The 16791-nt window shown below is 36.2% G+C and overlaps 1 protein-coding gene across 2 annotated transcripts in view; it reads right to left on the reverse strand.

Moving 5' to 3' along the window:
- Positions 1-1011: 1011 nt before the first annotated feature.
- arhgef2a (Rho guanine nucleotide exchange factor (GEF) 2a) overlaps positions 1012-16791 on the reverse strand; it is a 68395-nt gene continuing 52615 nt past the window's right edge. The window contains exons 17-28 of one of the 2 annotated variants that reach the window (XM_066674883.1): positions 15302-15550; positions 14253-14329; positions 13805-13980; positions 12440-12507; positions 12142-12330; positions 11865-11963; positions 11270-11310; positions 10775-10816; positions 9477-9527; positions 8418-8729; positions 6715-6910; positions 1012-2645 (exon numbers count right to left, since the gene is read on the reverse strand). In XM_066674883.1, the coding sequence (XP_066530980.1) occupies positions 2578-2645; positions 6715-6910; positions 8418-8729; positions 9477-9527; positions 10775-10816; positions 11270-11310; positions 11865-11963; positions 12142-12330; positions 12440-12507; positions 13805-13980; positions 14253-14329; positions 15302-15550 (1568 nt within the window). In that variant the 3' untranslated portion in view covers positions 1012-2577. The remainder of the gene's footprint in view (positions 2646-6714; positions 6911-8417; positions 8730-9476; positions 9528-10774; positions 10817-11269; positions 11311-11864; positions 11964-12141; positions 12331-12439; positions 12508-13804; positions 13981-14252; positions 14330-15301; positions 15551-16791) is intronic. The other variant, XM_066674884.1, reaches the window with a different exon arrangement.

Below are 16791 nucleotides of genomic sequence, written 5' to 3' on the forward strand. Positions count from 1 at the left end.
AGAACCTACCACCAAGGCAGGAATACACCTGGTAGGGTGCGCCAGTCCTTCACAGGGCAAAACACACATTCACACACACTCACACCTACAGACACTTTTGAGTCGCCAATCCACCTACCAATGTGTGGTTTTTGGACAGTGGCAGGAAACCCACGCGGACACGGGGAGAACACACCAAGCTCCTCACATTCACCCAGAGCGAGACTTGAACCCACAACCTCAAGGTCCCTGGAGCTGTGTGACTGCGACACTACCTGCTCCTTAGTAGAAGAGTCCAGAAGCTAAAATAGAGAAGATCCATTACCCACTGGAAATAACTGGTGCATTATGAAACGAAAAACTCTATAATGAAGACACAGAGATTTTGAGCAGCTTAATTCCTATAATAAGCAAAAATGGGAAAAAATTTCACTTTAAAAACTACGGTGACTGGTCTCCTCACTTCCCAAATGCTTAGTGTTGAAAAACAGGTGATGAAACTTGCCCGTCCCAACTTTTGTAACATGCTGCTACCATCAAAATTATATATATATATATATATATATATTTTATATATATAAAAAAAATGCAACACATCATTTAAACCATATATATATATATATATATATATATGGTTTAAATGATGTGTTGCATTTTGTTTATATTTTTCACAGAAATTCGGAAATTGGGATTGTAAAAATTTTATATATGCATTATTTTCAAGTTTAAAACAGCAATGCTAGCTTTTCAAAAATGCAGCACAAAGCAACTGTCCAAAAAATTCAGTTCTTAAGTAAATACACTGCGCTTGGTTTTCCTGTTAGCCTGCATGTGTTCTAGTGATTGAGTGCCTCATTATCAAAATAGCTAACAAACTTTGCATTAGCAAAAATGTTATCGTCACAGACATGCTGAAATCTTGTAATTCCATTTATCACCATTTGGGAACAACATAAACCCAGCTGCCCTTCAATTTGGATTTTCTGGAAAAAAAAGTCATACAATAAAAGCATCATGATAATAATCCTACAAAGTTATCATTTGCAGATTTTGGTTTTGTTATACAATGAATAATCAATGGATTAGGAAAATCCTAATAAGAAAGTATCCAGAGAAACAGGTGTACTACAGTCTGTAATTGTATAACGACAAAGTGCTCATGTATTGACAGTGGAACTGATAAAATGACAGTGAGTGTATATACAAGGCAGGAGTTCCTAATCCAGTGATTGTTTAGTGTACATTTATTTATTGCTGCATTTACTTCACCATATTCCAACCATAGCCAATAACTTTTATTCTGAAATTCATAACAATACTCTTCAGTCATAATAGTATTTCAAACAATATGTAAACATATCAATATTATTTCATTTTCCATACAAATCCTTTCAATGTTAAGTAAACATAAGCATAATAAACATAATACATAACTTTCCAAATAGGAAGAAATAGAATTCTACATACAATAATCTCTGTATTTTGCTTCCTGAAATCAAAGTTTAAGATACTTTATGTTGAGAAACATAGCCAATGAATTATGGCATTGTCAGATCAAGGTTTCCAAAAAGCAAAAAAAAAAATAATAATTGGAAGCTGTTAGCATAGTCCATTGCTGAGATCATCTTAGCAAATAAAATATCTCATATAAACAATTTACAAAAAAAAACAAACAAACAACTAAAGATCATAATATATCTACCTAGATTCACTGAGTTTTTGCTGTGAGCTACAATGACCAGCAAAATATCTACAGCATACTAAACTCATCATGCTTATATAAAGCTGTATTAACACATTTAATGTAAGAAAATCCATACGGTTTCACATTCTCATCTGCAAAAAGTAGCTGTTTTCACTTTAATTTAAAATACAGCAATTGATTTTGGTTTAAGGGTCTTTGTTTTGTTTCAGATTATGGCTTCTGTCAAAAATTGCTAGCATGTGCCTGAAAGACATTCAACTTTTTACTAAAGTGAAAGAATAAATAAATTACTAATAAAGAGCAAAACAAGATCTTTTCCTATTTTTTCATTTCCTAAAATGAAATATTTGCACAAGACTCTGTCACTATTACTGAAGAATTAAACAAGTGTAAGAAGCAAAGCATCCAATACAGCATTCAAATTGCTGTAAAGAAATATGTCCTGAAGGCTTGTGTAGTTCATTTATCGACTGTCAAGTTTAGCTGATTTATGTGTTCATATAATAACAATTAACACTTCATGCAACATCGAGTGCAGAGTCCTGTTATTTGTATAAGCTCGCTACTTACAAGCTTGTTATCAGTCATGCTGCTTTGGCATATTGTTATTGGTCCACTGATGTCAAAACCCAAATGAATGGATTTAAACCAAAAAATAAAACAGAACAATGTCAAATAATACAGTTCCAAAATATGCAACAAAGAAAGCAAAACAAAAATCACCAGATACAATTAAATAGTATATGATTAATGTAATATTGATAGCTATATAGTCTTCCTTTAGAGTTCAGAGGAAGACACTTTTCAGACAGTCTTGTGATTCAGTAGATTTAGGTCCATTCCATTAAACTAAGACTAAAGTCAAGTTTTAAGTTTTAGGCACCGGTCGAGCATTAGCATCGTGATTCCCGTGCTCGTGGCTCTGGAGCTGACTCGCTCTCCTCCGGAATGTCTTGCAGATCTGGATGAAGCCAAAAATAAAAATAAATATAGCCATGATTGACAAAATGCAGAGTGGAAGCATGAACAAGAGCAATGACCTTCTGACTGTAAATTAAGTGAGATAGGCAGAAAAAAAAGAAAAGAAATGGTCCATTTCTTCTTATAAAATACATCTGCAAAGTGGTTGAGCTAACCCAGTCAAAACATTTGATGATCTCTAGCATACATAATGTACATGGTCACACGTTATATGCCCTTTTTCCAAATTTGAACCCTTTCCTAGGCCTACTGAAATCTGATGGACTGATATTAGAGTAGAGTTTGTAAGATATCAAGCTGTTAGAAAATTCTGTTTGTACAATTGCGTGCAAATTTTTACATTTGTATGATGTTTATTTACATAAATGGAGTTTTTCAGCTTTACAGTGCCCCCTAGTGACCCATATTCACCACAAATAGTAGTGTGTTTGAAAATGCTGTCATGACTGTATGAAGTTAAAATCCAGGTCCAGGTATTTGGCTCTGAGTTGTATGATTTATTGGAAGGTGGCAGCTGCATAATTTATGATAACTACCGAAGCCTCCAACATATTAATGATAATTATTCAAAAGAAACATGTTTTAAGAATTACAGCACTGTGGGCTATATACACTAATTACTAGAAGTGTAAAATAACATCATAATGCATCTTTTCTGGGTATGGGAAATAATTTGAACAAAAAAATACACCTTTAACTCTTTAATACAAAACAGTGTTTATACTGCATCTGTAACAAAAATTCAGTTTACTAAGTCTGTAGCCCAGCACTGTCCAGTATCTTCTAACTTCATGATGGCTGCATAAAAATGGTGTAGTACAAAAAAAAAACTACATGTAAAAAAGCAAAAGAACGTTCTGTGAATAAATTAAGCTATTTTCCATGAAATAATTTAATTCATTCATTCATTCATTCATTCATTGTCTGTCACAGTCCAGGTTCACGGTGAGTCCGGAGCCCACCCAGAACCACCGGGCGCAAGGCGGGAACACACCTTAATCATTTCACTGTTATTGAATTCCAGTTGAACATTTTCCAAATCAGGCTTGTGTGTGTGTATATATATACACATACACAGGTGCTGGTCATGAAATTAAAATATCATGAAAAAATTGATTTATTTGAGTAATTCCATTCAAAGTGAAACTTGTACATTATACACATCCATTACACAAAGACTGATATATTTAAATTGTTTATTTCTTTTAATTTGATGATTATAACTGACAACTAATGAAACCCCCAAATTCAGTTTCTCAGAAATTAGAATATTGTGTAAAGTTCCAATATTGAAGACACCTGGTGCCACACTCTAATCAGCTAATTAACTCAAACCACCTGCAAAGGCCTTTAAATGGTCTCTCAGTCTAATTCTGTAGGGTACACAATCATGGGGAAGACTGCTGACTTCCAAAAGACGACCATTGACACCTTACACAAGCAGAACAAGTCACAAAAGGTCATTGTAAAGAGGCTGGCTGTTCACAGAGCTCTGTGTCCAAGCACAATAATAGAGAGGCTAAGGGAAGGAAAAGATGTGAGAGAAAAAAAATGTCCAAGCAATAGGGATAACCGCACCCTGGAGAGGATTGTGAAACAAAACCAATTCAAAAATGTGGGGGAGATTCACAAAGACTGGACGGCAGCTGGAGTCAGTGCTTCAAGAACCACCAGACACAGACGTATGCAATATATGGGTTTCAGCGGTCGCATTCCTTGAGTCAAGCCACTCTTGAACAAGAGACAGCTTCAGAAGTGTCTCGCCTGGGCTAAAGACAAGAAGGACTGGACTGCTGAGTGGTCCAAAGTTATGTTCTGGGATGAAAGTAAATTTTGCATTTCCTTTGGAAATCAAGGTCCCAGAGTTTGGAGGAAGAGAGGAGGGGCACAGACTCCATGTTGCTTGAGGTCCAGTGTAAAGTTTCCACAGTCAGTGATGTTTGGTGGTGCCATGTCATCTGCTGGTGTTGGTCCACTGTGTTTTCTGAGGTCCAAGGTCCATGCAGTCGTCTACCAAGAAGTTTTAGAACAATTCATGCTTCCTGCTGCTGACCAACTTTATGGAGATGCAGATTTCATTTTCCAACAGGACTTGGCACCTGCACACACTGCCAAAGCTACCAGTACCTGGTTTAAGGACCATGGCCAGCAAACTCGCCTGACCTTAACCCCATAAAAAAAAATCTATGTGGTATTGTGAAGAGGAAGATGCAGTATGCCAGACCCAATGATGCAGAAGAGCTGAAGGCCACTATCAGAGCAACCTGGGCTCTCATAACACCTGAGCAGTGCCACAGACTGATCCACTCCATGCCACGCCGCATTGCTGCAGTAGTTCAGGCCAAAGTAGCCCCAATTAAGTATTGAGTGCTGTACATGGTCATACTTTTCATGTTCATGCTTTTCAGTTGGCCAACATTTCCAAAAATCCTTTTTTTGTATTGTTCTATAATATTCTAATTTGGGGATACTGAAATTTTCATTAGTTGTCAGTTATAATAATCAAATTAAAAGAAATAAACACATCAGTCTGTGTGTAATGTATGAGTATAATACACTTTTTGAATGGAATTACTGAAATAAATCAAAGTTTTCATGATATTCTAATTTTATGACCAGCACCTGTATACACACACACTGAAAATTAGAACACACCATGAGAGGTAGGAGGGGTTTTTCCCCCCCGAAAGCACTTAATGCCCATTCTTCTAAGAATTTGCTTTGAGTTTTAATTATCCTGCTGATTTATGGTTATGACACAGAAAGCAACAAAAAATAATGGCCACCAGTGCTCCAGTGTTAATAATTCAAGTGACAGGATTACAGGATCTTGCTCACATGAATGAGAAGTTAAGAATTTGTTCTGTGTATTTAGATGCACATGGTCTATGCATTGCTTGTTGAGGCTAGTTTTCTAGATTCAGAGCTAGAATGCTTCCACTTCGCTGCAGTATTTTTAGTTAAACTCAAATGCACTTGTCAGTGCATGCACTGAATTTTTCAACTCAACTGACCTCTCCATTAAAAATCATACTTTCATTCACCCACACATATACAAAATGACAGTGTAACTGCTGAACTCATTCTGATTCCCCAGGCAGAACTGTGTCTATGTGAGCAGGTGCGTAGGTGAGAGTGATTTATGAGACTCTGTGTTGTAATAAATACTTTGTCCATGTACAGTGTATTCTAACAGAATCAATATCAGTTACATAAGCGTGTGTGTGGGCTGCTATTAGTATTACATGAGGCTAAAGTTTAACACATTTCAGTTGAGGAATGTCTGAGCTCAGGCCTAAGCATAACAACAATACAGATTCAATAGAGTCTGAAGAGATTCTCGAGTAGACAATGTGAGATTTAACTTTCCGGCTTGTTTCTGAATGTCAGGAGTTTTTAGGCAGTGTAGATAATCACAATGTTTCTAGAAGTAGAGCTATGTACTGTGAAAATGTGCATCATGCAGATTTACCACTGCAACACAGAGTTCTTTCTATTAATTATGACACTCATGCATTTTCTGAAAAGCACAGTTTGGGAACAACCAGGATGAGTCAACAACACCTACCAACATTTTCATTACTTCATTAATTCTAAGTTACACTGCTAAATTACATAAATGGTAATAAAAACTCAAAAACATCACAGAACTATCAATTGTGACAGATGAAGGGATGGAACTGAGTGTAACAGCACAGCAGAATTTTACATAACCATGATAAATAACATTACATTTTATATTTATGTCAGAACACATTTTAAGTTCTATACCTTCACACGTTTAAGAAATTACACTACCTTTGAAATTAAGGTGAAATGTAAATCTTTTATAATAGACTTTACACCACTGAAGCCTCAATGCTCCAAGCTTGCAATATCTCACTCTTCACTACCTTTACAAGGTCCTTCAATCAGACATGTAGAGAATGCAGTTTCTTTTACAGAAGTCTTGCAAATTCGAGTCAAGCTCCTAAAACTAATATTTTTAAAAGCTGCTTTATGGTTTTAACTTTGTCCAAAAGTTACAGCCATATCATTTCAACACTGACCTCTTGGGCTCTCTGAACGTGGAGACACCTTTACATCTTCATCATCATCATCATCATCATCGTCATCATCTGAGATCACATCCACATCTACGTCACTGCAGTCCTGCAGGCAGTCCAACTGATCCACAGAGGCCTGGCTGGCCAGTGGTGTGTCCGTGTTTGGGTCAGTCTCACTCTCTTTATGTTGACGTGGGGCCTGTAGGAGTGATAGTGTGGGTAAATGTCAATACATTTTATAATGACATATCTGGTAAAAGGTAAGAATTGAGATTAAATAAGACAATACTTTATTAGTCCGACATTGGGGAAATTCAAATATAACACCTGAAGGCTGAATCCAATCACATGATCAGATATTTGACCTCTGAACACTATTAAGCATGCAACGACTTCCAAAATAGAGTAAAACACTGCATAAGTGTGTCTATGAAGACAATGTCATGATTGTACAGTTCCCCACCTTGATTCGGACCCATCGCGACCCTGAAGTCTATACGTGGTTACAGACAATGAATGAATGATTGTATAATAGTAATTAAAGTCACATGAAAATGTTACTGTTCAGATTTAACTGATCTGTTTTTGCAAATGCAAACTGGAGAATCCTGCTTTTTAAAAGAATAACCCTACATAATAGAACACACCAGATGAGACCCAGACGAGGAGGCGGAACAAAGGCGGGACTAGGGTAACAACAAACAGCCATGTGCTGACACTCTGACACACCAGCATCCACATATCTCTCCATATGCAACTATTCCACACTACAAAAATATGAATGGATACTCAAATTTCTAGGTTTTGCAGGAGAGGCATTCCAAAATTAGAGGCAGTGTCATGAATTTCACTACAGCCTTGAAATCTTATTCCTTTTGTTAATTAGAATACTATGTCAGTACAAAAACTAAAGGAGAAAAGACCAATATAAAGAGAAGTGTGCATACTATATTATGTAAACAAGACTTTAAATTATTTCCTAAACCATAAAAAATTATTACATGTTCAACATAATTGTTTAATACATATTTATATATTTGTACTATTCTCCAGACATTCAAAGTGATGAAGTTATTAACAGAGCACCTATTTGACTGCACTTTATGAAATAACTAGAACACATCCTAGGACACTCCACACAGCTTAAAACTGTTAAAGCAACTCTCAAACAGTGGTGTTTAGTACAAATTTTATTTTATTATTATTATTATTATTATTCATTTATATATATATATATATATATATATATATACACTAATTTTTTAATTAGTTTTTGTTGTTGAAACAGTAGAACCCTGCAACAAAACCTCAGTCACTGCAGTAAACCCCTTACAGCTTTCCCTCAGTTAAGTGTAATGTCTGAGGGATTTTATGCAACACACTTAAGTAATTCCCCTGAATAAGAGAAAACCCTGCCTGGAGTTTTTAGGTGTTTTATGCAACCAGACACATAAGTTTATACTTGTTTTTTTGTGAATCTAGTGGCAAAAGGATGTCCATAAACAATGGTCTGTGTTATTGATTTGCACTAGGGGTTATATCTGTTTTTAATGTAGTGCAACCTGAAGGCCCAAAAATCATGACTACCTGATAGTTTTTTTTGTTTGTTTGTTTGTTTGTTTTTATCCTTGTCCGATGCATATAGTGATTTCTCTGTATTCTCTACAAATGAACTGTAAATGTGAAAATACAGTCTGACATTTTACCTGAGAAGCAGATGTTGTTGTGCTATCTCCCAGCGCAGAACTGTTGGACTTTAGGTCTTTTAACTGCTTCTCCAGCTGAGCTCTCACTCTCTCGCTGTCCTTCAGTTTGCTCTCAGCTCCTCTTAGTCGGACCAGCTCCTCCTGGAGAAGGCTGTGCTGCCGCTGGAGCAGGGCCAGCTCACCCACTGAGCCCACGTCGCTGCCTCCATCACGTGACAGAGAGCGCACCGGACGGGCTCCAGCTGCAGTCGGAGACACAGAGCTCTCACGCAGACAGAATTCTAAAATTGAGTCCTGACGAATCACTGCACTCTGAGAAAGTGATAAACGTATGAAATAGAGGTTAAATATGGTAATTATGTGTAGAAATATGGCATCTGATATGTAATGCTGATGGGTATGTAAATAAATTAAAATTAAATTAAGACATTTCCCTGATTGTATAGTTATATTCGGTGTATTAATAGATGAAATTTAATGATTTGTCTATGAGCTTAACAGCACAGTTGAAAATAAGAGCAAATCTCTGATCTTCATAGATCTGAGTCAAATGTATCACATTCTAAATATATTTACCATCTTCTGAACCTACTATATTTTTGCAGCAAAACTAATGCCCATTTCCTCATTCACATTATTTTATGCCTACTGTCAGGCTATGAATTAATCACAGAAATATTTAGAGTTAGATGTATCATTTACAAACAAATCACTGCACTACTGTTGGGAATAGCAATAATTCAGCAAACTGTAAAGGACAATGGACATGACAAAACAATGAATAAATCATTTAGCAGCAAATAATAAATACAACTGCAGACAGAAGTTTAAATGTGCAGACACTTTCACTGCAAGAGACACAGATGCCTTTGTAAAGTAAAAAAAGTGATTTTTTTGTGTGTGTGTTTTAGTTTTTTTTTTTTCAAATCTGTGCTGTTCTATCCCATTCATTTGAAACTTTGTTGTACTGTTTAGGAAATAAATAGAGAGAACAATAGTTTCAGTATAAACAGATGCATGAATCAGATATGAGTCAGATGCTGTGGGCTAGAATCTGACCTGCAGAGCATGGAGCTGAGCACTGAGATTCACCAGCCTCTGGGACACCTCCTGAAATACACACAATTTATCAACACAGGAACAATGCTACCACACTCTCACACAAAATAATTGTCTGCATCTATTCTGTAAACTGCACTTACTTATAAATCTAATTTTTATATTTGGTGAGTGAAGTTTCAGAGAAGCTGTCACCAAAATCTGGGCATTTGAAAGGTATTTGGAGTTGTTTCTTGTGACACCCATATGAGGTGAGTTAGTGATGGTGAACACATGAAACACAGGACTTAATTAAATATTAATTATCATTTACTAACATTTTATTTAATTTCTTGAGATACTGTGCATTTTTATGTGCCTGCTAAATGCCATGAATGTTAATGTTTCTAGGTATATTAATGTTATTAGATTTTTTTATCTCATGTTGTGTTTTGTGCATTTATGATAAATTGTACAGTGATTAATAACATATTTTACCAATGTGATATGATTTATCAGCATGCTTATATTTATAAACAGGTGCGTACAACTTACAGTGACTCGAGTGCTGGCAACATCTGACATTTGAACAGCATGCTTATAATTTCAATGTTCATGACATGAACAGCGCAAGTCTGAATGTAGAGAAACTTTTCTGAATATCTACTGAGGAAAACTCTGTATTTGGCAAAGTGATTGTTGTTAATTTTGACATTTATGTAGCTGTTAAAACAATAATTGCTTCTGCTTCTTTCATTTTTAATAACAACTCTGCATTACCTTGACTTAACTGACTGGGGGATGAGAAAATCTGCATATAAGCACAAACTAAAACTACTGAGCTAAACTCTCACTGTTTCAGGCAGGTGGAGTTGTAAAATCTTTACAGCTGCCAGAGTTATTGTGCATTATCAATTTTAAAATATACTGTACACATATACTGTACTCTATCATATCAAAATTTTGAATCATTTGAACACCCCACAGTGTGAGCTAGCCAGGCTCAAGTATAACACCACTTGGCAGGATTACCTCAAAGAAATAAGCAATGTGAAAAGTCCATATCCTCCCTATGTACATTAAGAACAGTCTGTTTCTTAGTGGTGTTTGTGCACTGGATTAATCAAAAGTATACTGTTTTTTTCATGCAAATAAAATATATTTGATAGTTGAGTTTTCATAAAGATAAACATATAGTCTCTTTTTATATCTTTAAAATATCCTGGAGCATACATTCCCTCATTAAAGGCACAGTTGTTTTCCATGTCATTATCCGATCTAAGTCCATGCTAAGTTAAAATATTTAGTGGAAGCTCTACCTCAATCGGTGTCCTATCCTCCATCTGATTCCCATTGCCATCCTGTAAAATAAAAATAAAAAAACCAGTTCTAATAAATCAAACATATATGATTCATACATTACTAGCCCATTATAAAGCTTGCTTTTTTGAAGAGGTAAAGGACATCAGTTTGATGTATGCTATATAAAACAAGTGTTTGGTAATTGATTTTTGAAGCAAAGTTTTGCAGCAATAATAGTGCTGCTTCAGAATCGTGATAGGTTTTTACTGGATTCAGGTTGCCATGGAAACTTGTGAGTTTCAGAAGGTCTTGAATAATGAGTAATTATCCTTTTTACAGGACTGCATAAAACTCAGCAATAATGTGACACATCCTCTCCATCTGAGCTCAGTTTGGTCAATTTCTTTAAAGTAACATTGTCAGTAGATATGTGTGTTAGAAATATTTATAGTGATTGTTTGGCCACTTCTGAAACTCATCATAAAAACTATTCCATTTTCAACATCTCTTACCTGAGTCTCCTCTGAGCCATTCACTATCAGCTCCTGTCCATCTGTCCATTGAGAAGGAACACAAGATAAGGAATTAACACTGGTCAGTAGGATAAAATAATATTTTTAATGAAAAAATACCATATAGTGCCATGAATCTGGACTTTGTAATCATGCTACAAGGTGGAAGCAGTATGACATTTTAGAATTTAAGCCTAGAGAGCTTGTCTTCTATCCAAGTACATACACATGAACTAGACACATATTCTAGATTTACTCCAGTTTTATTGTTACTGCTCCTTTCATTCAAAACAGGAAAACAGCTTTTATTCCTCAACTGTATATTCTTTGATAGATGCATTTATTATATATATACTAACAATTTATACTTTATTCAGTTACATCATACTAATATTTGTGATATCTTTAATTAATCAAAATTGGCTAAATTAAGTGTGCAAAATAAATATTTAATAAAAATTTCTTTTGATATTTACAAATTGTCTCACATTGTGACAGTGCAAAGCATGATAAAAGAAAATTTTTGACTGAGGTCATTGTGAAATGACATTCTTCTATACTTTTCCTGTCTCTTTTTTTTTTTATAAACACTTACTGATCACTAGCGCCCCTGTGTGATTGTGGTGGCCATTGGAACTGCATGCCAGAGAGACCTCTAAACCAGAGCCCAGTAACAGTTCAGTCAGTCTGTCCACTGTTGAGAAAGGATGAGAGATCCTGAATAAATTCATGTTCATTATTTTGGTAAATATAACACTCACATAAATAATACATATAGAAAACAAGCAGGGAAAATCAGAAATTGAACAATGTGTGTTTGTACATGATACAAGACCAGTAGGGTTTTGTGAAAGTTAGCATTTCACCCTCACCCTCTGTAATAGCCTGAGTGAGTAATTGTTCCCCTCGAGGTGCTTGAGGGGTGTCAGCTCTGAACAAGTTTCTGGAGTTGAGCTGCAGCATAACCTCATGACCTCCCATAACTTCTGCCAGATCTGAGAACAGAGTCACTCGCTCCTGCAGCAGCTCCAACACCTCTCTGTCTTTCTGCTGAATGTCAGCTGTGGAAAGAGGTGAAGAAATTGTGTGAGGCTTCAGTTATAAAACCTACTGAAGAAACTGACATTTCATAATAAACTGGGGCAGTGTGTTAAAAGATATAATGTAGACCTTTAAGCCTCCGCAGCAGGGCCTTGTCCTCTGTTTCAATGAGAGGAAAGTCATCTCTTGAGGGACAACTGCAGTGAAAATGAATGACATTAATTTTTTGTTGGGAATGTGGATTTAGTCTATAATCACTGTGATGTGTATATGGTTGGTCCAGAATAATTTTTAGGCTTCCTCATGTTGACTTAAAATCAAACAGATTTTCTTACATTTAGCTCAGCCTTCATTATATATATATATATATATATATATATATTTTTGATACATGTACAACCCCAAATCCAATTAAGTTGGGACGTTGTGTAAAACATAAATAAAAACAGAATACGATTATTTGCAAATCCTCTTCAATCTATATTCAATTGAATACACTACCAACACAATTTTCAAACAGATAAACTTTATTGTTTTTTTGCAAGTATTCACTCATTTTGAATTTGAGGCCTGTAACATGTTCCAAAAGAAAGGCAACAAAAGACTGGGAAAGTTGAGCAATGTTCAAAAAACAGCTATTTGGAACATTCCACAGGTTAATTCATTCATTCATTCATTATCTGTAAACGCTTATCTAGTTCAGGGTCAAGGTGACATTCCACAGGTGAACAGGTTAATTGGAAACAGGTGAGTGTCATGATTGGGTATAAAGGGAGCATCCCTGAAGGGCTCAGTCATTCACAAGCAAGGATGGGGTGTGGTTCACCACTTGGTGAACAACTGCGTGAGCAAATCGTCCAACAGTTTAAGAACAACGTTTCTCAATGTACAACTGCAAAGAATTTAGGGATTTCATCATCTACAGTCCATAATATCATCAAAAGATTCAGAGAATCTGGAGAAATCTCTTCAAGTAAGCAGCAAGGCCGAAAATCAACATTGAATGCCTGTGATCTTCGATCACTCAGCATTTCAGCAAGACAATACCAAGCCACATTCTTCTAGTGTTACAACAGCGTGGCTTCATAGTGAAAGAGTGGGGGTACTAGAACATGTGTGATGCATTACGAAGCGCAAAATATGACGATGAAGAACCTGGACTGTTGAGCAACTGAAGTTTATCCATTTTAACATTAAATATCTTGTCTTTGTAGTGTATTCAATTGAATATAGATTGAAAGAGAGTTGCAAATCATCGTATTCTGTTTTTATTTGTTTTACACAACTTACAAACTTCATTGGAATTGGGGTTGTGAATGGAAACACTGAACTATCTAGTTGAAGTGATTATGCACATAGACTAATTTGTATCTTGTTAATAGTGCCGTTACAGAGTTAAATGAAATGAATTCAGCTCCATATCAGTGTACTTAATTCTACAGAAAGCAAAAGGACAAACTGCTGATTTTACTGTGTGTGAGTATGTGTATATACCTGCTGGCAGTTTGCTGGATGTGTCGTATCCAGGTGTTTCTGTCGTCTTTGGAAGCTGCATGGAGCTCGTACATTTCAGGTGGACTGAACTCACTGCTGATGAGAAACAAGCCACGCTCCTGATTGGCTATGTCTCTCACCAAAAGATGCTGCAATGAGACTACTGCCGACTTATCCTACAGAAGGTGTTCATGGAGAATCAGAAGAATGAAAAATAAATAAATACTATATTGATGAGCTGAGCTGAGTGGATTAAACTGCATAAAAAGATGAAATTTAAATTTAGACAAAAAAGGCCAACTAAATTTAAAGTGATGGGGTCAGACACCTTTGTGGAAATACATGAAGTGAAATACATAATATGAACATAAGTGAGGTCACTTGTGTGTGTGTGCATGTGTTTGTGAGTCCTTGAGTGATTCAATGTACAGAATGTCTGATGACTCACCCAACTTGCAAAGACGTATCGCTGATCTTTCTCTTGCAGGAATACTAGTATGTCAGTCATCAGTAGAACCTGAACATCTACAGGGCAAAAGCAACCAAAAATACACATTAAAATGTATTCAAATATTTTATAATCTTGAGCATAATTGTCACATTCTCAATATGGCAGCAGAGTGTGTCGCAAGTGCAACTTGGATTTACAAACATACTTTAAATACAAACAGTATCATCTGTTTATTTTGGTTTAAATAATTTGTAAATACATTATTTATTAATTATATGTAGGGCTTAATTTGTAAATCATTAGGTAAAGGAACACAATGAGTGGAGTGATCCAACAAGTGCACATGGAATGTAAAGTATCTGGAATACGCTGATGGTTGTGTTTTAGGGATGGACTGAGTGGGGAATTACAGGGGACCAAATCAACGTAAATAGGTTTCGGAAGGCACATATTTCTAATCTGAGAGGGTTAACAATTAATAAGAAATGATTATGTGCTACAACGACCTCTAGTCCAGTGGTTCCCAAACGCTTTCTGCCGTGCCCCGCTTTTGTAGATGAGAATATTTTCGTGCCCGCCATTTAACCGCGCACCCCACCCCACTTTCTACTTCTACTTCTACATCTCCTACTTCCAAGCTCCATTTATTTGTACATTCATACAAAACTGCAACTACGTTTAGAAAAAAACAAAAATAAAGTGACTGTACTCAACAGTCATTGTTAAACATATCTGTTTCTAATTGCTTCCCTGCATAAAAAATAAATAATAAAACGGCTTCCTGAGAGAAAACGCCTAAACCCTGCATATTTTCTCTGCATAAAGGTCACATTTAATCCCCTCATCTCTTCAGTGACTGGTATGGGCTCGCTTTGAGATATGCCTCATCATATTTTCTTGTTTCCCTTTGGAAGTTGTGGCTTGAGAAAACTCAACATCTGCTGCATGTTTAGCTCTCACAAACTTGTCCATCTTCTGCTAGCAGTGCTCAAATGAGTGTAGCTCATTTGCCTTGCTGCACCCCCTGCCACTACTCTAGTTTATACCTTTCAGTCTGGAGCTCGGACTTTTCCAGAGCAGCGTGCCCTCATGGATGAGCTGCCTGCGGAGCAGCTCTGCGGGTCTGAAGAGCACTCCTGAGCGGAGCTTAGCCTCAGAGCGTGAATCGAGCCTGGAGCGAATCTCCTGCAGCCTCTGTGTGCGCTCCAGTTCCAGCACCTGCTGATCCACGCTGCTCAGCAGTTCCCGTATCAGGACAAGAGCTTGCGCCAGACCTGCAGCCTCCTCCGCACAGTCTGTGTGAGGCCATACACAACCAGAGTCATGTCCATGCAATGTACACATGCAAAAAAACAATGCAGACAAAGAGAGAGCGATAGAGACACAGTACTGTACAAAAATCACAGATAAGACTGTTTCATTTCTACCTACATTGGTTATTTAGAAAAATGACATTCATCATGTCAAGAAACTAAAATTTAACAGAACATGACACAAAAGCCTGAACTAAGCAAAATATCAAACCTGTCCATATGCACCGTGCCCATCTATTGCCTTTCCTGTAGTTTTCAGGATATCGTACATTTTTGTATTAGACATTGTTAGCATTGTCTGCTTCTCACCCTCCCAGGAATTCTAAACACATTCAGTGTTACTCAGGCCTGAAATCAAGGGCACATCAACCATTATTTTGAGAACAAAAACATCTCCTTTTTTTAATTGCAAATTTCTTTCTTTCTATTTCCTTTTTCTGTCACTTACTGACAGTTATACATCTTTTCACACCTGTAGTGGTGAGAATCTTCTCCCACTGGATGGATGGACAGAAACAAATCCAAATCCATTTTTTTCTTTATTTCATTTCTCTACTGCTTCTTGTTCTGGAAGCATTGTGGAAATAAACCTTTTTCCTCCTCACTCCGGATTTGACCTCACACTTTAATTTTGATAGTGAATGTAGCTCTGACATGTTCTCTGCTTGTCTGAAAGTCTCATCATGTTTCATTCTACACCTTTTTCGTGCTTGTTTTGGTAACTACATTTGTTTAAAAAAAAAAAGATTGGATTGGATTTTAAGATTGGATACTTTAAAGCAAAGAATGTGTGCACTACATATAACCTGAATATTCAAAACTCTTTAAATAGAAACAGCATTTATAGTTAATAAAACTACTGATTTAAAGTTTAGAATGTGCATTTGGTTTACATGTTTTAATGAATTAAGAGTGATAAATAATGAATACTGGATGATTAATTATTAATCACAAAGTCCATCACAGCCCAATACTGAAGAAACGCATACCTCTCTAGAGATGCTTATCTTTGGGAATATTGATCTTATGCATTTATGAGGCTGCTCCATCGTTCTATTAACAATGTTCTACTGTGGAGATGGCATAAGCAGAGTGTGTGTAGGACACTTTTGGACATACTATACATAAAGGGTGAGATGATAATTAACCTGACATGTACTGATCCAGGCAGACGTGCGCCATTTATTTCAACAGAAATAAACATTATTTCAGAGATTATTCTG

The sequence above is a fragment of the Hoplias malabaricus genome, chromosome 6 (genome assembly GCF_029633855.1).
Source record: "Hoplias malabaricus isolate fHopMal1 chromosome 6, fHopMal1.hap1, whole genome shotgun sequence".
NCBI lineage: Eukaryota > Metazoa > Chordata > Actinopteri > Characiformes > Erythrinidae > Hoplias > Hoplias malabaricus.